At 35.4% G+C, this 27,239-nt stretch overlaps 1 protein-coding gene across 4 annotated transcripts in view; it reads left to right on the forward strand.

Moving 5' to 3' along the window:
- LOC145289422 (uncharacterized) overlaps positions 1 to 27,239 on the forward strand; it is a 163,583-nt gene that overhangs the window by 117,547 nt on the left and 18,797 nt on the right. For 2 of the 4 annotated variants that reach the window (XM_080136412.1, XM_080136413.1), the window contains one exon: positions 20,281 to 20,434. In XM_080136412.1, the coding sequence (XP_079992538.1) occupies positions 20,281 to 20,434 (154 nt within the window). Of the gene's footprint in view, positions 1 to 18,784; positions 19,330 to 20,280; positions 21,691 to 27,239 lie in introns of those variants that run through there. The other 2 variants (XR_013869306.1, XR_013869307.1) reach the window with 2 other exon arrangements.

A 27,239-nucleotide genomic window follows, 5' to 3' on the forward strand; every position in this document is an offset into this window, starting at 1 on the left:
ATAATAATAATAAAAATAATAAATAAGTATAAGAATCATTTTCAGAATCGGAAATAAGGCTCAAACTTTTCCGATTTTGATATTCCAAAAAAGTTCTGATTTTCCTGATTCTCGATTCATATTCTGATTATTAATAATCCTCACACTAATTTTAATAAATAAACTTCCTTAGATGTGCTACTATAATCAGTACATTCAATCCAACCACTGATGTAAATTAAACTCATTTGCTATATTCTACGTAATTCCCTGATTTTTATATGTAAAAGAATTGAGCACTCCAGCCAGTTGGCAATTGGAGGTGTCAGCATCCTCATACATGGTATTCCCAAATATTCACACATTCCAGGCTCAATGTTGCTTAATTTCGGTGCTTTAAAATTGAAGCAGTGTGTCAACATGATTACGCCGTAGATATACACAAAGCATGAAATAGTCAAATTAAGAAATACTCTCCAACACAATAACTATCCTGTGGATCAAACAAAACCAGATAGACACTTGCAGTAGTAATTGTCTGTATTTTTGAGATGAGGTGTTTTCATTGATTGAGATTGTCAGACTGACTTCCTCATCTTGGTTGTTATCGTCACAACGTTTCGGCCGTTTTGCCCTCCGGCCTTCATCAGGTATTTTGTATCGAACTGGGGAACCGTTTGTTAGGAGTTTCGAACCCAACCCTTTATTATTATTACGGGGGTACCGTGTTCGGACTCCAGCTAGGCTCTGGGACATAGTTGCTGATTCTCTGTTTTGAATATTACTTTTTACTGCCTTCGTTCAGGATTGAACTCAGCACCTTTGGGTAACTGTAAACTTTGATACAACGTCTAGGATCACTCGGCCATATGTCACTAGGACAATTCTTAGTTGGTTTTTGTTAATGTTAAACCTATGTTGTTATTCAAGGTTTACAGTTACCCAAGCCGCTGAGTTCAATCCTGAACGAAGGCATTAAAAAGTAGCATTCAAAACAGAGAATCAGCAACTATGTCCCAGAGCCTAGCTGGAGTTCGAACACGGCCGAAACGTTGTGACGATAACAACACTTGTAGTAGTTTGAATCTTCCGACTGATCAGTATGTATTCAATCCCATGCAGGAAAATTAAACATGAAACGTGCCAGCACCCTGAAGGTAAAGGTGGATGTACATCAAAATGCGATTAGCTGAGGGGAAACTATAAAATCAGTAATGGCCGAACATGGAGAAAAAAAAGGAAAGTCAGCAACTCCTGTAGAATGTGATTAAAATAATATACAAAAATCAGGAAATTCAAGGAATCAACGCATCATGTTAATGTAAAATGACAGAAACAAACAAAAATAAATAAATCTGATTCGACTTTTTTTTTTCGGTTTTAACAAAAGCCATTTATTACCATTACTTTCTAACTGTTCATTTTGTCTGCCATGAGATAAACAAAACCCTGTCATCCCGACACCAGCTTAAAAGTCTCTCACCACCACTACAGGACCACACGTTCATCTCACCTGGTCACCCTTTTTCTTCCCCCCCCCCAACCTCAAGCTGGCATTAGTCAGCCATTTCTCTCCATCAACTTTACACATCCATCTTCTCCAGCGCAGACTTTGTTTCTCTCTCTTGGTCACGTGATGCATTTTTCTCCCCTTTTTATCTATTTCTTCTTATGCAAGCTCGCGCATACTTCTTGATTTGCATATGTGCGTTTTCAGCTGCTGCTGCTGCTAATATCTTTGCGAACCAGCTATCCTACGGTTCCTGCTGATATTTGCCCACACACTCATATGCACTCTGTTACAATATGAGAACCAATAATTAATATATTACTTGTATTGATCGGACTATTGGTCTCATTCTTGAGTGTTATTTGTGCATCGTTTCGGTGGGTTACGCATTCAACTGTCTTAAGGCATGTTTGTTATTTGGAAAAGAAAAGAGAAAAGTTACTGACTCTCTAGATATTTTCCTATTCTTAAAGTTAGTCTTTGTTTTATGACTGTTGTTTCGTATGTGTGAAAAAAAAATGGTTGACAAATAGGAGGCAACTCTAATTAAGATCGACAGGGGATTATCTCCCTTCCATCACCAAAATTTTAAGGGTGTACAATTTTTATTTTCCATCAACTAGAGGCTTCCAAATGCTATTAATTTTTATAAGCTTTCAGCTATGGAAGGGAAATAATCCCCTGTCGATCTTTATTAGAGTTGCCTCATCTTAATCAACCAATTGTTTTCACACATATGAAACCATAATCATAAAACAGAGACTAACTCCAAGAATATGAAAATTTTTCTTCTTTCCTTCTTTCTTTTCCTAATAACAACCAACATGCCTGAAGACTATCGAAGGCCAAACTGGCTGAAATGTTGCACAAATAACACTCAATATGAGAACAATAGCCCTGTGGTAGTAGTCAGACAGGCAGGCAGGAAGGCAGGCTCGAACCCATACCATAAAGGAGGAAAAGAATGTGACAAAAAAAGAATGTGACATCTTTGCTGTTGCGCCCATCGCCAAACTGGAAGTGGCAAAGGTTTAAATTAAAGCTAGACAATCAAAAAGAGGTGATGATTTTCGAAAATATCGGCGAAAAAAGTGACCCCTCCCTGTAGAAAAGTGCCCAGTTGAGGGTGAAGAAATTAATGTTTTTAGCCAATTTTTCGATATTTGTTGTCCAAAGAGTCGAGCTTCAAAATGATAGCAATCTGATAAAAATCCGTCGCCTCTGTCGAAAGTTTTAGGTATACATACATACATACATACATACATACATACATACATACATACATACATACATACATTTAAACAGACAGGTGAGATTTATATTATAGACTAGCGGGTGTGTCCGGCGTTGCCTGGGTGTTTCGAACAAAAAAAAAGTGGTAGTAAGCATGTGGGCTCGAACCCATGATGCGTAGGCGGAAAAGAAAGTGAAAGAAAAGATGACATCTTACCGCTACGCTATGACGAGAGTGGAAGTGAAAAGCATTCAAATTTAGCCAATCAAAAAGTTGACTTGAAGCGAATAAGTTAAGAATCACGCAGGCGCAGAAATGAAGGTCGGCTTAAGTCCAGTTTCTGCCATATTTTGCTTTAATGTTTGGGAAAACTAGCTCCCCCGAAAAAGCGGAAGCTCTCCAAACGAATAGCAATTGTTGATATGGAGTGTTTCCCCAACATTGATCGAAGCTAATTGCGTTTCTGAAGGTCCCGTCCGGAAAGCCAGGTGGCCTACTTTGCTCCAATTAGTTTCGCTTTTATATGAAAAAGAACAAACACGCGAAAGGACGGAATAGAGGGAATTTTATAAAAGTCGATCAAAATAAATATAGAGACGTGTTCGTTTGCAAATCATAGATATTATAATCTAGGAAGTATATAAAAAGTTCTAAAAAATAGTAACGTCGTCAAAAAAAGCCTTTTGTGGACATACAAAAATGTGCGTGCCACTTTTGCCTTTTATATATATAGACATAGAAATTTATTCATAACTATCTGGATGCCTGGCGTTTCCTGGTCATATAATATCCTTAAACATGATATTTTAATTTATGCAGATTGCTTATGTACTACTAGAGAATAAATCATCTATTGATTATTATATATTGAGGAATAATTTACTCGATGATCTAATTCACAAAAACAATTTTAAAAATAAATAATAATAATGATAATGTCGTTCATCAAATTCCGTCTATGTTTGTTTACAATATCATGTCAGCTGATATTTGGGATTCACAATCTTAAAATAGTCTTTCTTCTCTTATAAATAAAAATGAAAAATTTTTACAGTGAAATATTTAACGTACCAGCCAAGGCTATGTCGGTGTAAGGTAACATATTCCCCTGTAAAAATTCTTTTTTATGTATAAGAGAAGAAAGACTAATTTTAAGATCGGATTTTTTTCAATTTTTGATACTTATCTGAAGAATGTCTGTACAAAACATGTCTAAGAACACTGCCAGACAGATAAATTAGTTTTGCGTGAAATTTGCAAAAGATAGGCTTAGCTGTTTCAGAACCTATGAAGAAGGAACTCACACACACACACACACACACACACACACACACACACACACAAAGTGACTTTTATATAATAATTCATTCATAATTAACTGAAATTAGATATTTAAAAGGATATATATATATATACTCATTACTAAACAAGGCATATTGCCACTTGGCTAAAAGGAGCTACTATTTGAGATTTTGTCTGACAGAGGATTGTGGGTAGTTGAGCAGCAAGATGTCTGTTCACCTTATATTTAAACTTCTGCAGGTTAGTATAGTCAGGGAAGTAGGAAATAGGAAGGGAATTCCAAAGTCTAGAAGTTTGAGAGACAAAACTATTAGAGTAGAAGACTTTCTGGTGAAGGGGTGGGATTTTGATGCTTGTTGGGTTAGTTGAGAGTATGTATATCAAGAAGATACACGTGCTATGAGTTCATCGGAGCATTATAGTACATGTAAAACAGATATAGAGAAGCAACATACAGGTGATGGTACAGAGGTTGGAGCTTCACTGAGCACGAGACCCATTAGATTTGAGGCTCTTTTTTGGATCCTGTTTAAAAGCAGGAGACTAGTGGTAGATGCATCAGCCTAGATATGATAACAATATTCCATGCATGGGTAAATTTTGTCTTTGTAAAAATATTGGATACTTTCTGGTGTTACTAATTTTCTAGTAAGGTAGAGAACACCCAACTCCATTACAGAAGTTTTATATATATATATATATATAGCCATATAAAGTTTTCTTGCAGAATTTTTGCTGTCAGACCTAGATCTGCCAAATCAATATTTGATTTTAACTGCTTATTGAATTACAGAATTTTTCATTCCATGTTATTCACATAATGAAATAGCAATTTCAATCTATTTTACTGACTACATGCTATATCCAGTCATATATATCTTTCAGTAATAGAAAGAACGTATTAAACACTGTCATTTCTCCATGGATAGTCATCTTTTTTTTTTTTTTTTTTTTTTTTTTTTTTTACAAAGGCATCACCACATTATCAAGGCCCAGAGGCCACTCAAGGATAAGGGTTAAAGAGTGTACAGTAGAAGTTGGTCAATATAGTAATCATTAGTAATGAAAATTTGGTAAATTTAATAACTTATATGGAACGGCTCATCAAGAACTTATTTACCTTAGACTTGAACACAACCATACTGTAGTCAGCCGGAAAGCAGGAAAACGGAAGACAATTCCACAGGCGTGCAGTTCTAAGAAAGAAGCTTTGTTCATGGAATCTACGTTTAGGTTTAGGCACAGATAAAGAGTGGGGGAAATTATTGATAGTGTTTACAGCTAGACGAGTGTTTCTTGTGAAAGTTTGGCGAGGGGGGACCATAGATTGAAGCTCAGTTGAACACTTTCCATGAAAATAACGATACATCAGAGACAAACTCGCAACATCTCTTCTGTGAGATAGAGGTTGTAAGGAGGAGAAAAGGACATCTCCTACGAGGCTACGAAGTCTATTTTGAACTCTATCAAGGCAGGACAAGTCCTTTCTAGCAGCTCCTGCCCAGATGTGGCAACAGTATTCCATCCTTGGACGTACCTGGCTCTTATATAGATAGAGAATAGCATCAGCAGTGAGATATCTACTGGATCGATAGAAAGATCCCACCATTTTTCCAGCGGCCTTGGCAACAGATTTGATATACGTGTTCCATTTAAGATCAGGAGTAATGGTCAAGCCCAGAAGCTTGTCAAAACTTGAGGCCTCCTGAAGACGAGAGCCATTCATTTCAATTGATGACAAATGTGGATTAAAATGTTGATGATGTAAAGAGAGAAGCTTGGTTTTAGATGCATTAAAAGTAACCAGCCACTCCTTTCCCCATTGTACTACATGCTCAAGATCAGAGGAGAGAGAATTGGAGAGTACTTGCTCGTTTACTGTCTTAGATGTGGTACCATAAATGGTAGTGTCGTCAGCATAAATGTCTACAAATGATGTAAGGATATGATTTGGAAGATCATTAATGTAGATCAGGAAAAGAGTTGGGCCCAGGATGGATCCCTGAGGGACACCGGCATTAATACTGTGAGCTTCTGATTTTTGCCCCTCAACTACTACTCTTATGAACCTATCAGAAAGAAATGATTTAATAATTGAGAAGACTTTTCCAGCTATACCATAGCTAGCGATCTTATGAAGTAAACCTTTATGCCATACCCTATCAAAGGCCTTAGATATGTCAAGAGAAATTGCCCTAGAAAGATTGCCACCGTCGAGAGATTTGCTAATCCTATGCGATATAACTGTAAGGACATCTATGTTCAAACCAATCACATTGTTGCATTTGTTACAAATATGGTAACATATACTTTCTACAGAGAGAGAGAGAGAGAGAGAGAGAGAGAGAGAGAGAGAGAGAGATAACAAGAAAGAGAGAGAGAGAACAAGAAAGAGAGGGAGAGAACAAGAAAGAAAGAGAGAGAGAACAAGAGAGAGAGAGAACAAGAAAGAGAGAGAGAACAAGAAAAAGAGAGAAAGAGAGAGAGAGAGAGAGAGAGAGAGAGAGAGAGAGGGGGGGTGGAGACGAGTTGGATAAAGTTATTCTTATTATCAAAAAAAAAAAAAATGAGTTGTCCCTGCATTTGTTATCATAAGTTTAAAATTTATTTCTTTTATTTAAATCAGCATCGACTATTTACTGTTCAGTTATTCTTTAGTAATTTTGTTAAATGTTAGTCTGCGGCGTGGTCCTTGGCCTTGATAGAACTTTTGAGGTGATAATACAGTCTTTGCGTATAGCCAAAAACTTGGACATTTTATATAAATTAGATATAAATGTTATTTTTTGCGAAAGTAGAAAATGAAGGATATATACAGACGTGCATAATGATATGGAAACAAATGAAACATTGGGAGAATAGAAAGGTCACTAGTTAGCAAGTGCTAACTAAAACATAACCAGAATTTTGTAAAAAAATAAATAAATAAATTTTATAACAAAACATTTTTATACAGAAGATAAAATATAAAAATTATTTTCAATCATGAAAATGTTAATTTATGGAGATTGTGTTTAGATGAAGACAGTAGAGTTTTAAAGAGTCGCCAGGTTTATAAATATGTAAATCAATGTGGTCATGGTTTGAATATGTGTGTAAGTAATATACGTGTATGAGTATTTGGAAATATGACATTGTGCATGTGTGTTGGTTTACCTTATTGTTGTTAATGTGTATATAACTGTGAGTAGCAATTTGCCTCTGTTCACCTGAATGTGTAAGAATGTGTGCGTGCAATGAAGAAGACTTGTATCTGGGTCATTAGAAATTGTTTCTGCCATGACTTCCCAACTCCAACCAAAAGCATGAGAAGGTGAGAGTACATTCTTGGAGTCCTGTTCAAGGTGTGACCAGTGGGTGTCATCTTTTTTTTTCTTTTTACAAAGGAGTCACAACTTATCAAGACCCAGAGGCCACTCAAGAATAAAGGTTAATGAGTGTACATTACTCAATGGGACAATATCGTAGTAATCGTTAATAGGAGAAATTTGTTAAATTGGATTAATTAAGGGGACAACTTATCAAGAATTTGTTTATGTTAGACTTGAAGGCGACCATATTGCATTCAGCTGGAAAGCAGGTAAGCAGAAGAGAGTTCCACAGGCGTGCAGTTCTAAGAAAGAAGCTTTGCTCATGGAACCTAAGTTTAGGTTTAGGCACAGATTAAGAGTGGGGAGAAATTATTGATAGTGGTTTCAACTAGATGAGTGTTTTTCGTGAAAGTTTGGTGAGGAGGGTTCATAGATTAGAGTTCAGACAAGAACTTGCCATGAAAATAATGATCAAGCAGAGACAGGCTCGTAACGTTTCTTCCGTTGGAAGTTTGCAGGGAAGAGAAAAGAACATCCCCCATTAGACTATGAAGTCTATTTTGAACCCTGTCAAGGCAGGATAATCTGTTTCTGGCAGATCCTGCCCAGATGTAGCGACAGTACTCCATCCTTGGACGTATTTAGCTCTTATACAGGTAGAGAATTGCATTAGCAGTGAGATATCTATTGGAGCGGTAGATTGATCCCACCATTAGTCCAGCGACCTTGGCAACAGATTTGATGTACGTGTTCCATTTTAGATCAGGAGTAAAGGTCAGACCCAGAAGCTTGTCAAAACATGGAGCCTCCCCAAGATGAGAGCCATTCATTTCAATTGATGATAGACAAGGGATTAGAGCGTTGATAGAAGTTTGGAGGAAAATCTCATTTGGTCACTTTCTGAGTTTCTAAGTTCACATCGACTTATTACTTTTGCATAAAGTTGTTACTTTTGGGTTTGAAACGATTTTCATTGGTTGAAAATATTTTGAGTAAACGCATTCCTGTGAAAACTTATTTGCTTTTGAAAGTGACAACAAAAACGAATCGTATGTAAGTATTTGGCAATATGACATTGTGCATGTGTGTTGGTTTACCTTGTTCTTGTTAATGCATGTCTAGCTGTGAGTAGCAATCCCTTTAAATTCGTCTGACTTGTGCTAGTGTGCAAGAATATACTTGCGATATAAAGAAAGCTTATACGTGAGTCATTGAAGGTATCCTTGCAATTTGTCTCCCTCCCGGCCAAAGGCACGATGGGTTGGGGAAGGGTTGAGAGTTTTAAATTTGCCTCAGCTTATTAATTTTTACATAGATTTGTTACTTTTAGCAGTTTGAGACGATTTTTATCATTGGTTGAAAATATTTTGAGTTAACACGTTCCTGTGAAAACTAACTTGCTTTTGGGAGTTATGAAGCAGAGAAAGAACGAGAGTAGCAATTAGAGCCATTTGCTTTTGAGCGTTCATTTGAATCAAATCATGTTGTTTAAAAATTTTTTTTTAATTAAACAATTATTTTTTTTATTAGACATACAAAACAAAAACTCACAAGAAATATTTCTGTTTATTTGTGCGTGTGTGTGCGTATCCATATGTGTTTGCGTGTGTATATGTGTTTGCGTGTGTATATGTGTTTGCGTATCCATATGTGTTTGCGTATCCATATGTGTTTGCGTGTGTATATGTTGTGGAAAAAAAAAAAATGTTCGTTTCATAAATTACCACACGTTATTCTTTAGCTAACATGTTCACCTGATGAGTTGCTGATAATTTTATTTGCTTCGCATTTTTAACAATAACTACGTTATTTCCAATTTCATTTAAACGTAGACACGTATTTATTTCCTTTCTTACAAACAGCCATGTATGTTCGATTGCGGTTAGCTCCGTCGAAATAAAAGAAATCTTTGAACATACTTTATTGAAAATGGCCGAAACTGTTAATGTATCTGATAAACTTTACTAAATTATTTTAAAGGAAATAGAGTTGGAAAAATTAGAAAAAAAAAAAATGGAGTATTTTTTTTAGATTAGGTTCACCTCCATAATTTTCTTTTAAATGACGACATTTATAGGTTTTCGACTATGCTGAATACGAAAATCGCATTGAAATTTTGCAGAAATAATTAGTTATCGAGATATAAAAATTTGTATTATGCATTGTATTCTTTGGCGGCCATCTTTTTTACGCGCGTGCAGTGTCAGTCATAGATGAGTAGATTTGTTTATGGCGCGTGCATGCGCGTAAAAAAGAAACTGTATTGCAATGAGATATCAAAAAAGTGAATTGATGGAGACCACTAGACCAATGGGTCAAACGAGTTGGAACAAAGGAAGCAGTAAATAGATCAGACAGTTCTGAAGAACACATGCAATAATTTAAAGAAAAACTAGTAACATTATGTCTGAGAGAGAGGTTGCAGAGAAGATAGAGTGGGACCAATTAAATTGCAGACACGTTTCTGCACTTTATCAAGAACTCTCAAATGGGAGAGAAATTCACCAGCCCAAATATGACAACGATACTCCATACATAGTAGATTTGTAGAGATAGAGAATAGCTTCAGGTGCGAGAAAGTGTTTAGAACGATAAAGAAAACCTACTTTATAAGAATCAGAAAGAGCAATGGATTTAATATATGTCAACTCAAAGATAAGATCTGACGAGAAAGAAAGACCTGAAAGTTTCAGAGTGGATTTTTTTTCAAGAGCAGAGAATCTCAGGAAGAAAAGAGACACACCTACAATTGAAAGACACAAGCCATTTTGTACCCCGATCTACAACTGAACCCAAGTCAACTTCTAGATGAGCTGCATATTTACACTGATCCAAGCAAGATGAGTGAGAAACAATACCAGAATAGAGAGTAGTATTATCAGTATAAATGAATAATATTCCTGGGAAGATCATTGATGTAAAGAAGAAACAGAGTTGGGCCTGGAATAGATTCTGAGGAACACCAGGTCAATATGCAAGCCTCCTAGACCTTTTTCTCTCAACTTCCCCTGAGCTATGTTCATGTTCCATTCATTCTCCTCTAGGATCCTCCAACCACTCCGTCGTATCAGTTAAGATAAAAACAAAATGTAATAAGTCCCCAGACGTACCCCTCCACTGTACTGTATACCGATACTCTATGGCTGACTGGGATAGCTTCCGTACATTCATATCTGATTTACCTCTGCACTCCATGTTTAAAAAGGAAGTGTCCTCTATAGTATCAGATCTGACCGAATGGTTAATTGTAGGCATAGACCAATTCATACCATCTAAAAAATTCCAACAAAAACCTAACAGCCAGCCATGGTTCTCCCTAGAATGTGCTGCTGCTATCGCGCACAGAAATCACTTTTTCCATAGCTACCAACGTAATAGATGCACTAAGACTAAAGCTGATTTCAGGACTGCCAGCAACCACTGTAAAAGAGTAATAAAAAATGCAAGAGAGCTATATGCCCAATCTGTTAAATCCAAGGAAGCTGATCAGCGGCTTCCCACCAATTTTGGCAAATAACAAATAGGATCCTGAACAGAAGTGTGCGTTCTATCCCAACCATTATCAATGGACCAGAGGTCATCTCGTCAGCATCAGACAAGGCCAAACTATTTGCAAAGAACATTTCAGCTAATTCTACCCTATGCGACGAAGGCCATCAACTCCCCATATTTCCTCCTATAACACAGAACACGCTAGGTAACATACAAATATCCGTGCATGAGGTCACCAAGCTAATCAAGAGCCTTGATTCCAGTAAAGCAACTGGCCCTGTCGGCATCCCAATTATAGTGTTAAAAAAGCTTCAACCAGAACTTGCTCCCATACTTACGAAACTGTTTAAGCGTTGCCTTAAGGAGAAGTGCTTTCCAACTCCCTGGAAGACCTCATCAGTTTGCCCTGTATTTAAGAAATCAGTTGATAAGTCATCTCCCTCTCAGTACAGACCAATAAGTCTCCTGTGTGTTATGAGTAAGTTGCTGGAATCCATATTAAATAGAGAAATAGTCAATCACCTCAGCAGAAACAACCTTCTTAGTGACACACAATATGGTTTCCGCTCTGCAAGATCTACTGCAGATATGCTGACAGTTATATCTCACAGGATTAGTGAATCTCTTGACAAAGGCTTCCTTTCCAGGGCAATTGCTCTTGACATATCAAAAGCCTTCGATAAGGTATGGCATAAGGGTCTACTTCACAAGATTTCCAGCTACGGTATAACTGGAAATGTTTTCTCAATCATTAAATCATTTCTCTCCGATAGGCTCATAAGAGTAGTAGTCGATGGACAAAAATCAGAGGCCTGCAGTATTAATGCTGGCATCCCTCAGGGGTCAATCCTGGGCCCAACTCTCTTCCTGATCTACATCAATGACCTCCCTAAACACATACTTAAATCATTCGTTGACATCTATGCTGATGACACGACCATCTACGGCAACACATCAAAGGCTGTAAATGACAAAGTTCTCTCTGATTCTCTCTCCTCTGATCTCGAGCGCGTGGTTCAGTGAGGGAAGACGTGGCTGGTTACCTTTAATGCATCTAAAACCAAACTCCTATCCTTACATCATCAACGCTCTGATCCCCATCTGGCATCAATTGTGATGGATAGCTCTCGTCTGGGAGAGGCCCCGTGTTTTGACAAGCTTCTGGGTTTGACCTTTACTCCTGATCTGAAATTGAACACGTACATCAAGTCTGTTGCCAAAGTCGTTGGAAAGATGGTGGGATCCTTCTACCGCTCCAGAAGATATCTGATGCAATTCTCTATCTATATAAAAGACAAGTACGTCCAAGGATGGCATACTGCTGCCATATCTGGGCAGGAGCTGCTAAAAACAGCCTATCCTGCCTTGACAGAGTACAAAATAGACTTCGTGGCTTAGTGGGAGATGCCCTTTTCTCTACCCTGCAACCTCTCTCCCACAGAAGAGACGTTGCAAGCCTATCCTTGTTTTATCGTTATTTCCATGGCAGGTGCTCGTCTGAACTCCAATCTCTGGTCCCTCCTCGCCAATCTTTTACGAAAAACACCCGTCTAGCCGAATCCACTGTGAAAAATTTCCCCCACTCTTTATCTGTGCCTAAATCAAAATGTGGATTCCATGAACAAAGCTTCTTTCTTAGAACTGCACGCCTGTGGAACTCTCTTCCGTCTGCCTGCTTCCCACCTGACTACAACTTGGATGTGTTCAAGTCCAACGTTAACAAATTCCTAATGCACCGGCCCCTTAAGTAAACACTTCATCAAATCTCCACACTAACGTACTGTACTTGCAATAACCCTTATCTCTGAGTGGCTTCCGGGCCTTGATAAGTGGTGACCACTGTGTAAAAAAAACAAAAAAAACACCAGCATTGATAGGAAAAGAGAATGAAGAGATACAATCCAGAGTTGCTTCAATCAGAAAGAAAAAGACCTAATAATATCAAGAACTTGACTATTAATATCATAACCTCAAAGTTTATGGAGAAGACCAGAATGCCACACTCTGTCGAATGCTTTTAAAATATTGAGTGCAATAACCCTACTCTATCCTGAATTATTTATAAACTGATAGATCTGCTCAGTTACAACAGTTAAAAGATCAGCAGTTGCATGAAAACCTAAAAGCCACACTGAACATTACTAAAGAGGCCCAGATTTTCCAGAAAATCAGCTAGTTGTCCATTGATTAACCTTTCAAAAACTTTGTTAACAACAGAAAGGAGGACGATAGTCAGTTGAGTCAGATAAATCGCAAGCATGTTTAGCAATAGGTACAGCAGAGGACTCTTTCCAACAAGAAGGTGAACATGATTTTGATAAACAAAGATTGAATAATTTCGAGAGAATAGAAGAAAGTTAAGGAACACAACGTGAGAGAACGACAACAGAGATTGATCAAGACCAGAAGCTTTAAACTGGTGAAGATCAGAAAGAACCTTAAAAAACATCTTTCTAGTGATAATTATAGAATGAAGAGATTTATCAGTTTTCAAAGGAAAATCAGGAAGAACAGCGGCAGAATCATCAATAGAAGTATTGTCAGCAAAAAGACAAGCAAAGGCATCAGCGTTATCCTTAGAAGATGAAATGACCTGAAGACCATTAAAAAGAGAAAGAATAACAGATTTGCAACTATTTACCACACTATTATGGATTCTTCAAAATTTATGAGAGCCAACCTTTTTAGATTAGATAGAGTCGTTAGATTTAGTCCCAGACATCGATCTCTAGCAGGCATTGCTAATTCTTCTGTAAGATTGTTTAGAAGATGCAGAACCATCCCAACGATACTGATTGAAGTAATGATTATGATGGACATAGATAGATGAAAACCAGGAAGGAGAATGAGGTTTGGATTGAAACTTATGATGAGGAATGAAGGTGTTAATTCTAACAAGAAGCTAATCAGTAATCTCCTTTGCAGCATCATTCAGAGACATAGCAAAGATAGGAACCCATGGAATGTCACATAGGAAGCTGTGAAGCCCATCCCAATCAGCCCTCTGGTGGTTAAACTTTTAAGAAATAGAGCGATTTCATTGGATAATCGTATATATCTGTTGCTTATCTAATGAAAATCAATGGTGAATCTCTGAGAGTGTCTATTACTGAAATAATTATTGGTTGGATAGAATATGTAATCGATGGAATTGAGGAATTGATTGGAATTTATTTTTAGTTATGTAAAGAACACAAACTGAAAATTTTGATAATTCACTGGCTAGCCAAAATCAAATATCAGTTTTTTAGACGCAATGCTATAGTAGCCTAACTTCTAGAATTTGACTTACTTTGTAATATATATATATATATATATATATATATATATATATATATATATGTGTGTGTGTGTGTGTGTGTGTGTGTGTGTGTGTGTGTCTGTCTGTCTGCATGCTTAAGCATATATTATATATTTTATTTCATTTTAACACTCTAGGTAAAAACGCCTACACCATCACATAAGTTTCTTACCCACCCACTTAGACTGTTAGTCACCACAGTGGAATGTCATGAGAGCTGGATAAAGATATGCTGCTTATATACGTCACGATCGGCGGGGGGGGGGCAATTATGTAGATAGAATAAAATCCCAATGACATACCTCAACTAGACAAACCAGTTTATTGGACAGCTGACAACAGCCTTTCATACCTAACCAACTCACTTTAAAAGCTGGCCTCCTCCTTCTCTCCTATCTCCCCTCCTCCCCCCTCTCAAATCGCCTGGCATTAAAAAATATATAGCATAAGAAGAATGGGTATTAAGACTAAAAGTATATGCAGAAACTTATGTAAACTTATTTAACAGGTGTTTTCGTCTTTGAAAAATTATAACATACCTGTCTGATGATAAAAGGTGATAAAACTTTTAGGATTTTTTTTAACCCTTTTTCACACCAAACAAAGCATATTGCAACTTGGAATGTAAGGGCTACTATTTGGGGAGTTGAGCAGTGAGATGTCTCTTCAGCCTCTGTCCCATCGACGAAATGTTGCATCCCTCTGCCTGTTCTACAAATACTTTAATGGTGGCTGCTCTGACGAACTGCAAGCACTTGTACCTCCTCGACATGACTATGCCCGACGGACCTGACAAGCAGCTAAGTCCCACCCCTTTACAGTGGAGATCCCTAGGTGTAAGAAAGCCTTTTACTCCAATAGTTTCTTCCCCAGAACTGCACGTCTTTGGAACTCTCTTCTGGGATACTACTTTCTCAACTGTACTGATATGCAGAAGTTTAAGTGTAACGTGAACAAACATCTTTCTACTCATTCTCCCTTCATAATGCCCCTGCAAATTGTCCCCGATAGTAGCCTCCTACTTCAAAGTGGCACTTGCCTTGTTTGGGGTGAAGATTGAATTAAAAAAAAAAAAAGATTAAACATTCCGCATGTTAGTACAGTCAGAGAAGCAGCAAACAGGAAGAGAAGTCTAAAGTCAATTCGAGGGAAGGAATTATTAGTCGAAGGCTTTTTAGCATCTTGGTGTTATGTGGTAGTTACATTTTAACGTGGACTCACACGTTGTATACAGAGACAGTCGCAGATGAACAAATACACAAAATTTTGATAATAAATGTTCTTACAACTTGAATTAGTGAAAGAAAAATGTCCAATTTTTTTTTTAAAACTTTTTTTTCACCCCAAACAAGGTATATTGCAAATTGGAACATAAGAGGCTACTGTTTAGAATTGTGTCTAACAGGAGACTGTGGGGAGTTGAGCTGCAAGATCTCCGTTCACCGTTCACCTTATATTTAAACTTCTGCAGATTAGTACAGTCAGGGAAGCAGGAAATAGGGAGAGAATTCCAAAGTTTAGCAGTCTGAGAGAAGAAAATATTAGAGTAGATTTCTTTCTTCCATCTAAGGACCTCAACAGTGAGAGGATAGGATTTTTCTGCTTGTCAGAGTTGGGAGTATGTACTTCAAGTGGGCACAAGTGCTATGAGTTCATCAGAGAACATTTCATAAAGTACTTGTAAAACAGGCACAAGGATACAACACTGTGGTGATGGGACAGAGGTTGGAGCTTGGCTAATAGAGTGGGACCTATTAGATTTAAGATTCTTTATTGGATCTTGTCTAAAAGGTCGAGAGTGCTGGTAGATGTACCAGTCCAGACGTGCTAATAATACTCTATACATGGGCGAATGGCAGCTTTGTAAAGATATAGGTCACTCTTTGGCATGAGTAATTTTCTCATTTATTTGTTGCGGATAGAGACGTTGAATCTCTACGGTTCCAGGTGAGAATTGTCTGAAGATAGCGGTTTCAATCCTATCCAAAGCCAGCCAGAGGCTTATTTGGCCAAAACGTGGTGAAATGACAACTATGGATGGCAATAATTGCTGAGAATGCAGTTAGGAGATTCGGAGTTCCTATCCTGTCACAGTTACCACTTGACAAAAGCCAGAGGAATAGCTGGCCGAGAGGTTGTGAAATGACAACTAAGAAAGATGAGGATAATAGTCCACAAGAAATAAATCAATAAATAATACTCATCTCAATAATGAATTCCAATTGAATAATATAGTAATTTTCTAGCACAGTAAAGGGAGCCCACCTTTTTCGCAGCAGTCTTGGCAATGTCCTCAATGTATTTGTTCCAATTAATATTGCCTGTGAATGTTAAGACGAGAAGTTTGGAGATGGGCTCTCAGAATATTATTTGTCCTGGCAATCGGCTTTATTACTTATTATTTATCACTCTGGATAAAATCCAACAAAAATGGTGACGAAAAAATAGATAATGAACACAATACAGTCAAATCAATGGATAGATATTTCGTCTTTATTGATAAAAAGACTTCGTCAGAATGGGTTTAAATAAATTTTATCTTTATTTTTTCTTTCATTTTAGTTGAGTTCTCAGAAATCTAAGAGCCGCCTTCTTGATTTCTATATGAGACACATTAATATCCGAGTGTTCAACTAAAGTCCTCCTTTCAAACATTGAATTAGTAAAGAAGTAAAGAACATTAATTTCCTTTTCCCAATTGACCAGTTAAGTATTTTATAGTTTATCTTTCTTTTTGGTCTCTTGATCTTACAGGATTCCAGATCAAAAATTCTTCTAGTCTGGTGGCGTATTCAGTTTCATACTATTACTTGAATAAAACTAAAATTCAAAAATAATAATAAATATTGGTCCAAACTCCTTCTTGCCAACTCTTGACTTCAACTGTAATCTTCATCGACCGTTCTCTCTCTCTCTCTCTCTCTCTCTCTCTCTCTCTCTCTCTCTCTCTCTCTCTCTCTCTCTCAGCTGTCCAAAAACAAAACTGCTCTGTACTTTCCCATTCATTCTTTTTTCACAGCCGTCATTGTCCTCATATGCAAATTAATACCATATGTATATTAATGAAGTGTCTATAAACAAGTTTTCCTTTTCTCTTTTCTTTTTTGATTCCCCACCATGCCGTTGACCTTTCCTCAGCAATGTGATCACTCCCTTGGTCACCTGCCCAGGGATGGAGCCCTGAACAAACCAAGGGTTGAACATATCCTTCAGAATAGGAACCAACATGGGCGACAGCCTCAAGTAAAATTCGTAGGGTAGACCATCAAGCCCCGGGGACTTGTTGCAGCCGACCTGCTTCAATGCAGTAATGATCTCATGTTCCACGACAAGACCATCACAGCTCGCTCGAGCCGCCATGAGGCGGGGCGAGTCGGCTAAATAGCTGCCAAACTCTTCGACCCTGAGTCTGGGTAGTTGGGTGAAGCGCTCCGATAGATGCTTTCGAAACCCCTCGCAAGTCTCCCGCGTCAACACGAGTGCGTGCCCTTCCAGGTCGTTTACCTTTCGAATGTACCCGTCTGAGCCATACCTTAGAGCAGCCTTACGCTCAACAGCGTCTACGTTAACAGCCTCATTCGAGACTTTCATTAACAGCTACTACACTTTGATCTTGACCCTAAGGCCAAGATAATTATTTACAGACTGTTTGTTTAGAAAATATACGCCGACAAAACACATTAATCTACAAACTAGTGTTATACATAACATGTGTAAGGTTGCGGCATGAAATGAGCCAATGATGGTTGATATGCCGTAAAACAAAACAACCGATCACTCAACGTGAAATAATTACAATTCGGAAAATGAAATAGATATGATAAGATAAAAAAGAATTGAAGAATCAAAAGGGAAGACAAACAGAAAAACAACAGAATTGATAAAAAGGGAGTGTTGTTAGCTCTCTATATCTCCTCTATATGTACTAGCCAATAAAAAAAAAGTACCCTTCGAATTTTTTTTTTTTTTTGTGGCGGGATGGGTAAGATAATAATAAAAAAAAATTCCCTTTCTTGTTAGGCTTTCCAAGTTAGATTAAGTTTGTACAGTAGTTATGCTTATTAAATTGTTAGATGAAAGTACAGAATATATAGTGTAGCGGTAATCAGGTTAGATCCCCTAAATAATAAAATAAATAAATAAAAAAATCAAATAATAAAATAAATAAATAAAAAAATCAAATAATAAAATAAATAATAAAAAATCAAATAAATAAATCAAGTTAGATCCCCTAAATAATAAAATAAATAAATAAAAAAATCAAATAATAAAATAAATAAATAAAAAAATCAAATAATAAAATAAATAATAAAAAAATCAAATAAATAAATCAAGTTAGATCCCCTAAATAATAAAATAAATAAATAAAAAAATCAAATAATAAAATAAATAAATAAAAAAATCAAATAATAAAATAAATAATAAAAAAATCAAATAAATAAATCAAGTTAGATCCCCTAAATAATAAAATAAATAAATAAAAAAATCAAATAATAAAATAAATAAATAAAAAAATCAAATAATAAAATAAATAATAAAAAAATCAAATAAATAAATCAAGTTAGATCCCCTAAATAATAAAATAAATAATAAAAAAAATCAAATAATAAAATAAATAAATAAAAAAATCAAATAATAAAATAAATAATAAAAAAATCAAATAATAAAATAAATAATAAAAAAATCAAATAATAAAATAAATAATAAAAAAATCAAATAATAAAATAAATAATAAAAAAATCAAATAATAAAATAAATAATAAAAAAATCAAATATGTGAAATAAACTTCGTTTATTTACACAAATTAACAAGTAACATCGAAATCATTTTTAGTGTCCGAAAATCATGTCTTGGTAGTCAATTTTTATGAATGTGAAAGTTATTTTTAGAATGTTCGTTGAATCGAAAGAAAAAAAGAAAAGAAGAGAATGACATTTGTTTTCTTAGTGAGAAACATGCTTGTTTCTTTTGTGTGTAATGAGAAAAGAAGTGAAAAAAGAAATGTTTCTGTGCGCGGCTGAATGTCTGCATTATTCTCTCTGTGCATACGTGCGCATAAGTGCGTTTCGTTATGCTGGCAAAAGGAAGTGGCAACGAAGACGTTGACGAGAGAAAGAGTAAAGAGAAAAGTAAGAATGAGAACCGTTCGCTCAGCGTTTATATACTTTTTGAGAGGCTCCCAGACAAGCTGGAAAAAAGGTTTGCAAATTAAGTTTTTCTTTGAGCATTGATTGGTTAAAAAGTGCACGTCTTTGTCACGTGTTATGCTTCCGACTTTGTCCGCCGAACAAAACACATTTTAAGTTTTCTTCCTCGCAGAATTTACGTGTGCGTATTTTGTGAAATCTTTGTGCCTCTGAAATTTATTAATTTCGTTTTTTGCGGGCGTAATTGGGTTTTTATTTATTTATTTTAAAACAAGAAATGAATGCATTTTTTAAGTGTGTTTAGCCGCACAATAGGTAAAAGAGTAATTTATCTTGCCTTTGGTAACATTTATTTGTTATATATTTGTGTTTTTTTTTCTGAGTCGAGCACTTTTTCGTTTTGCCTTTGTTTGTTTCTTAAATTTTGAAGTGAAAGTCACAATCTTTATTCCTGTACCTGATGTCCCCACCTCCTCGTACTTAATTTGGTGCGTGTTGAGATAGAGTCAACGGACCGATTTTTAAAAAATATATCGTTTTAAACAAAAACAATATTACGTACCAATTGTCATGTAGAAAATATGAATATATCCAAAAATGACAAAACTTCATTGAGTAGAAAGTTATCTAGAGTTAAAAGTAATTTTTTACGGAAAATTGGGCAAAATTGCATTTTTCTTAGACGTTAACAAGTAGATAGTAAGAGTCTACACATAGGGGACATAACTCGGAGCGAATATTTTAGATTACGTGTTCATGACGGCAATATTTGTTGTCTCTAGCAATAGATATTTTTTTTACTACTCGATGAATTTTCGTAATTTTTTAGACATATTTCTATTTTCGACATGACAATTAAGCACACAATATTGTTTTTGCTTAAAACGACAATTTTAAAACATCGATTTGTCGACTCTATTTTAACAAGCAACTTCTTTCATTTAATGAAATCTGAACAAAATCGGAATTTTAACTTTTTTTTTTTCATTTTCTTTCTTTGAAGATTGTAATGCTGGGTATGAGGCAGCCAAACCAGCTGCCAACATTCTCCTGCTTTTTATTGAAACCAACCGAGAGCTCTTTTTAGTATGCTTGCTGTTCTGTTCTTTTAAGTGCAATTGTCTGGATATCTTTTGCACTTGGCTCACCAGGAATATGTATGTATTTATTTTATGTTAGCCATAAATTTTGATTTTCTTTTTTAAAAATAAAACTACTTGATCAATTTACATAATTTATGGAAGACGATATTTTCTTTCGTCACTGGTACGTAGATCATAGTGGGTTTCTTTATTTTTGTTCTTTAAAATAGGGAAAATTCTATACAAGCACTCTTATTTTTACTATCCTGCCTGAAATTAGCGACCTCCTCCCCCAAATAAAAATCAACCACCATTTGATCGACTACGTGAAAGTAACGAAACAGATTTTGAAATAAAAAAAATTACAAACAGTTTCAAAAGTTTAAAGTTGTGTAGGTCGATAGAAAATTCAATTTCTTATCGTTTGGTAAAACGTTATTTATTGTATATATTTGCTTATTTTGTTTGTTTTTTTCCGCTATAAAAGAAGGGAAGGTCAGAAAGAAAGACATGCATAAAAAAATGAAATTGATGAAAGTGGAAGTCTTATATATTAAATATTGAAACAAAATGTCTAGACGGCATCATATGTGATGCATGATTGGGTTGTGGCGACTGAATGAAAAAAAAAAAAAGCAAATGGCTCTAATTGCTTATCCTATTTCTTCCTCTGCTTCATTGGCATTCACTTTTCTCCTTATCCCCCTGAAAGCAAACAAGGAAGTTTCAACATCAATATGTGAACTCAAAATATTTTTCAATCAATGAAAATCGTTTCAAACCACCAAAAGTAACACATACATGTGAAAGTAGTAAACCAGTGCGAACTTTAAAATTCCTATAAGACCTGGTCACCAAAAGCAGTTTTTCTCTAGATTTCACCAGCCACACAACCTGAATGTACGCTCTTCAAAATCCTCCCTGGTGGTGGTGGTGGTGGTGGGGGGAGGAGACTACCCGCAAAAGAAAAGAACTCAATGACTCACATACTAGCCACCTTTATCTTACACACACTTTTTTATACACTAACAAGAGTTATGTGAACAGAAACGGATTACTATTCAGTTTTACATGCACTAACAAGAACAAGGTAAACCAACACACATACACAAGGCCACACTACCAAATAATCACACACGTACAAGACTTAGATGTGCATATTTACACTATGAACATATTAACCATTTCTAAGCGTTATGACTATTTACTGAACTTTATTTACCAAACATTTACTAACCTGAAATTTTTATATTATCTCTTGTTATAAAATTTCGTTTTTCTCCGTTTTTCATTTATGTGACTATATTTTTGTCTTAGTTAGCAATTGTTACCTGGTGACCTTTCTATTCTATTATGTTTCATTTTATTTCCATTTTTATATGCATATCAAATTTTATAAAGCCTAAATTTTATAGCCTTTGTTTTCTTTTTTTCGTTAAAGCAATAACTTTGTACCCAATTCATATTAAATGTCAGTGTGGTTCTTGGCCATACCCAAAGATGCTATTGTTATCTAAGACGGCCTCGACCAAGACAAGGAATCCCTCTAAAAAAAAGGATGGTATCATAACAAGCTAATATATAGTACACTATCCTCCCAAAGGAGAAGATAATTCCTGGAAGGATGGTATGATGGTATGGACATACACTACACTATATGTACACTACATACTTCAGGAAATGCCTAGAAAGACCCCCCCCCCAAAAAAAAGGTTATGCTTGAAAGATGTTTTTATCATAATGGAACAGATATTGCACTACCCCTCTATCATCTCCATCAAAAAGGTAATGCCTGAGAGAATGGTATTATGACAGCAGGAAAGATACCATGCAGCTCAACCCTTTAGAGAAAGAAGATATACGAGCTAATCTAATGACGTCGTTTTTAAAAAATTTCTTAAATGAATTAAATCAAATGACATTTTTTCTTGCCAAGAACATAGACCAACGTTATATAAAAGAAAAATTACGAATGTCAATCAAGCATTGATTTTATCAGATAAAATCCATCGATGACAGACTTTTCTTGATTATATTCCTAGTCTTTCTTTGCTCTATCATTATTTTCATGCTGGCATGCATTATATGTCTTAAAGAAAGTGACTTTCAAATTAACATATCTCTGACCAGGTTTTTATTTACCCCTCTTTCTCTCAAATACATTTTTATCACTTCTTCCCATGTTTTTCTTGGCCTTCCTCTTCCAACCAGACCTGCTACTTCAACTGTTCAACATCTACAGCAAAGGCTGCTGCAAAGAAGGTGGGTTCCTTTTATCGTGCTAGAAGACTACTCACACCTGAGAGTATCCTGCACCTCTGCAAGACCACCATTCACCCATGCATGGAGTATTGTTGCAACATCTGGTGCATTTATCACTAGTCTCTCCCTCTTGGATAGGATCCAAAAAAAGAGCTTTCAATCTAATATATCCCACTTTGTCAAATAAGCTCCGTCACTGCCCATCACCTGTCCCATCACTGCAATATCGCATCTCTGTGCCTGTTTTACAAGTATTTTGATGAACTGATGAACTGATGAACTCGTTGCACTTGTGCCCCCTCGGCGTACATATACAACCCCGCTTAGCAACAAAATCACACTACTTCACTGTTGCGGTCCCTAAAGGCCAGAAAACTGTCTACTCTCTCGAACAGCTACACTTTGGAATTTTCTTCCTGTTACCTGCTTCCCTGACTGTACTGATATGCAGAAGTTCAAGTGTAATATGAACAGACATCTCGCTGCCAAACTCCCTACATAGCGTCATGGCAAATCTGATCTGAAGTAGTAGCTCCTTACGACTTGGTGGCACTGTACCTTGTCTGGAGTGAATAAACAGTGATAAAAAGATAAAAAATGGATTTAAACATAATTTTCTTAGAAAAGAAGAGAGAATGGTAACTTGCTTGAAGCATTGCTGTCAAATATGTGTGTAGGTATTTAATAAGGCTGTATGTAATGCAGAAAAAATGGAATGGCGAAAGAGGAGATGAACAAAAACAAATAATTGAAAACTATATGTGATATTTTTCTTCGAAAACGTACCGATTTTTCAGTAAATCTTTTGCTTATTGTAAATAAAATCTGGGATGGTGAAAAATATTTTGATATTTCATTAAAATATCTCATCTCAAAAAAAATAATTGAAGTACATTTCTGTGAAATTTTTAAAAAATTGGCCCAGCTGTTTCGCAGTCCATAGGGAGCGAACTCCCACACACAAAGTGCCTTTTATATATAAGTAAAGATTATGCCATCTTCTAACATATAAAAGTGTCGTTTAGATTTTACAAGCTGACTCTAAATAATCAAACTTTGATTCTAACTATCCAATTTTCAATCGCTATTGTTGTACCATGTGAACATACAGTGCACTTCAGTTTGGTTGTAATTTCTCTAATATATTTTCGTCCTGCTTTCTTAAAACGCATTTTAAGACAGCAAGATCTACACGCTGCTCTTAAAAAATATTACAATTTTCTCTGATGGTTTTTTCTCCACAGTAATCGATCTTTCGCTTGTGATTCCCAGTTATGTACATCCATCTCAAGTATTTTCAAGTTGTTTTTCAGAGAATTCTTAAACCTATTTCTTGGTTTATGTTGTGGTCTTTTACCCATATCTATCTTGCCATAAAACAGTTGTTTAGGAAGTCATTTGTCTTCCATCCTAACAAAGTGTTCAGCACATCTGATTTTGAATGATTTTCATTTCTATACTAGTACTATTTGATTGTTCAAGAATTACAATGTCAGGCGTTAGAGTCCTCCAATTCATATTAAGCATTCGCCAAATACAACTTTGATAAAAACTTTCCAATAACTTGAGATGCCTTGCATATATTGTCCAAGTCTCTAACACATATAACAGTGTAGTGATAACGCATGCTTCATAAACACTTAGTTTTGTTTTTGATATGATTCCCCGATCTGATGACAAAAGTTCAAGAACAAGGTTCTAAAAAGTTTTTGACTGCGTTGAGATGTCTAAGATTAAAATGTTTACCTGATGTGCGAAACCGAAACTTCATCCCAATATCGCAATTGTTAAAAACATGCACTAGCATCACAGCAAAATAATGTAGGAGTAAGTATATCACCTTGTTTCATACCGTTTTCAACTGAAATTGAATCAGACAGAGATCCATTAAAGTTCACTCAGGCTTTCATATTATGGTGTAACTGCTGAAGCAACTCCACAAAACTAGTAGGACAGCCTAGTTTTCTAAGAATCTTCCAGAATGCATTGTGATTAATGGTATCAAAAGCTTTTGTCAGATCCACAAAAACTTGATACAAAGGCACTCGTTGCTCCATACATTTTTCTATTAGCTGTTGCGCAGAGAATAACAAGTCCATTGTAGCGCAGCCAAATCTAAAACTACATTGATTCATCAAAGCCACTAAAATCAAAGCTGGCTTGTTCCCTCTTGGTTGTTTTGGTTGTTTTTGTTTTACGGCATATCAACCTTTTTCAGGTTATTTAATGCCGAATCTAGTTATTTTGAGGAACGATTTTTAATCGGGTATATTTGTTTTTTAAAGTCGGATTCTATTTAACCCATAGTTGGGACCCTAACAGGTACTACCACTCCGGGTCAGAGTGGACCTGGGAGCAATGGCAATTAAAGGGTGGCTCCACACTCCCCAAGGCCTGCAAGCTGGGGCCTCACCATCGGATATAGTTTTAGGTCATATCCAGGATCTGTTCCCTCTTGACTTACGCACGTCCTCCGGTCAATATATACACACAGAAGGAAAATTCATATGACGTTGCTGTTTTGCTTTAGTGTGTATATGAGAGAGAAAAGGAAAGTTTATTACATTATGAAGTTCATTTGAAAAATTTAAATGTTTTATTTACATCATTCTATCCTCCTCATTAGTCACCTTTTATTTAACATCTAAAACCAAATACAAAGTGTGCACAATGACATCAAAATTTCAGTCCTAAATATTTAATATGTAAATATTATATATAAATATTTAATAATATGTAAATATTATATATAAATATTTAATATGTAAATATTACATATACATATATAATATGTAAATATATATATATTTAATAATATGTAAATATATATATATATATAATATATATATTATAAATATTTAATATGTAAATATAATATATAAATATTTAATATGTAAATATATATATATATATATAAATATTTAATATGTAAATATATATATAAATATTTAATGTGAATATATATATATAATATATAAATATTTAATATGTGAATATATATATATGTAAATTTATATATATAAATATTTAATATGTAAATATTATATATGTAATATATAAATATTTAATATGTAAATATATGTATAATATATAAATATATAATATGTAAATAATATATATATATAATATAAATATTTAATAATAGATAGAACAAATACTGATCAAACAATCATGAGCAAAGTTTCTTTCCAACAACTATTCATCTGTGGAATACAATATCATGAGACTGCTTCCCATCTCTCTATAGCATTGTCATTTTCGTTCAATGTCCTAACAAACTCATTAACACCTATATTCTTTTATTAGTGATGACTCGTTAATACATAAAAAAAAATGTGTAATCTAGTTATATATGTCTGTAGATAAGTTTATTTGATATACATGCTCCACTATGAATGGAGCACTCTGATGGATGAAGATGATGGTTTCCATTCAGCATCCATCATCATATTCGCTTTAACATTCGTCTTATACCCTGATATAAAATAAACATAGAATAGAAGCAATTATCTTCTGGAAAAATAATCAAGTACTTTCAGTTAACAGTATTGCTTTTAGCCCGTTTTTTTTTTCTCAGCATCAAAACCACTAAAGTCTAGGCCGTTATTCAGCTGGTGTGTTCCCTCTTGACTGAGATATGTCTCTTATCCTGTGCAGTTCTAGGAGATTCACTCACCCAGGCTTTGCCTTCTCTCTAAGAAGGAGAATGGCATGAGCGTGATGTGATGAACTCAAATGCAGGATTTAGATTGGAAGGAAAAAGTGGAAGAGGAGAAAAAGAAAAAGACACATCGGAAGTTATATTCAACACATGACAGCTTTTCCTCTTACCTTTTTGATCGAGAGCTATTTCTGGTTCTGTGTATTGACAGCTAGCAGTGTTGGGCGCCGTTTAACAATAACCAGCAGTGTCGGGTGCAGTGTATTGACAGCCAGCCATGTCATGACAGTTGCTCGACTTGGTGGTCGGAAAGAGACAACATATTGGTGTCAAATACGTGTTGGCGACTAGCGTGGTAAACGAGGAAAATAACATTTTTTTTGCACCTGAAAAATTTGTGCCAAAGTTCTCATTTCCTTTACATACAACATTTGGGTTCGTTAGAACAATAAGGTTACATGTCCTCCGGCATGAAGTCACTTTTCAGTAATTGGGCCTACTATTACAAAAGTCATGACTTGGGTCTGTCAATTAGAATAGAAACCAAAAAAATTAATTCTTTAGTGGTATTCATGACCAATCACCAAAGGACACATCGATATCAAAACTTTAAAAATTAATGTGTGGAGAATACAAATAGTCGACTTTCATCTATCAAGTTCAAATTTTAACCCCATAGCAACTTTTTTTCTATCTAAAAACAAAATGAATTTGTTCCACAGGTTCAAATACTCCATATATCAAGTTTCAAATCCGTAGACTGAAAATTGAGAGTTGTTTGGTAGAGACTGTTCAAGACACACAGACAAGGTCACTCAACACACACTAGCAAACCATCCGACGTTGCCCGGTTGTATAATGCACATAAATGTCATATTTTAATTCATGCAGATCTTATTATAGAAATCTCATCTGCCTAAAACTTTTGACAGAGGCAACGGATTTTCACAAGATTGG

This window comes from Euprymna scolopes, chromosome 2 (assembly GCF_053919585.1).
Source record: "Euprymna scolopes isolate OS-2025 chromosome 2, ASM5391958v1, whole genome shotgun sequence".
NCBI classification, from domain to species: domain Eukaryota; kingdom Metazoa; phylum Mollusca; class Cephalopoda; order Sepiida; family Sepiolidae; genus Euprymna; species Euprymna scolopes.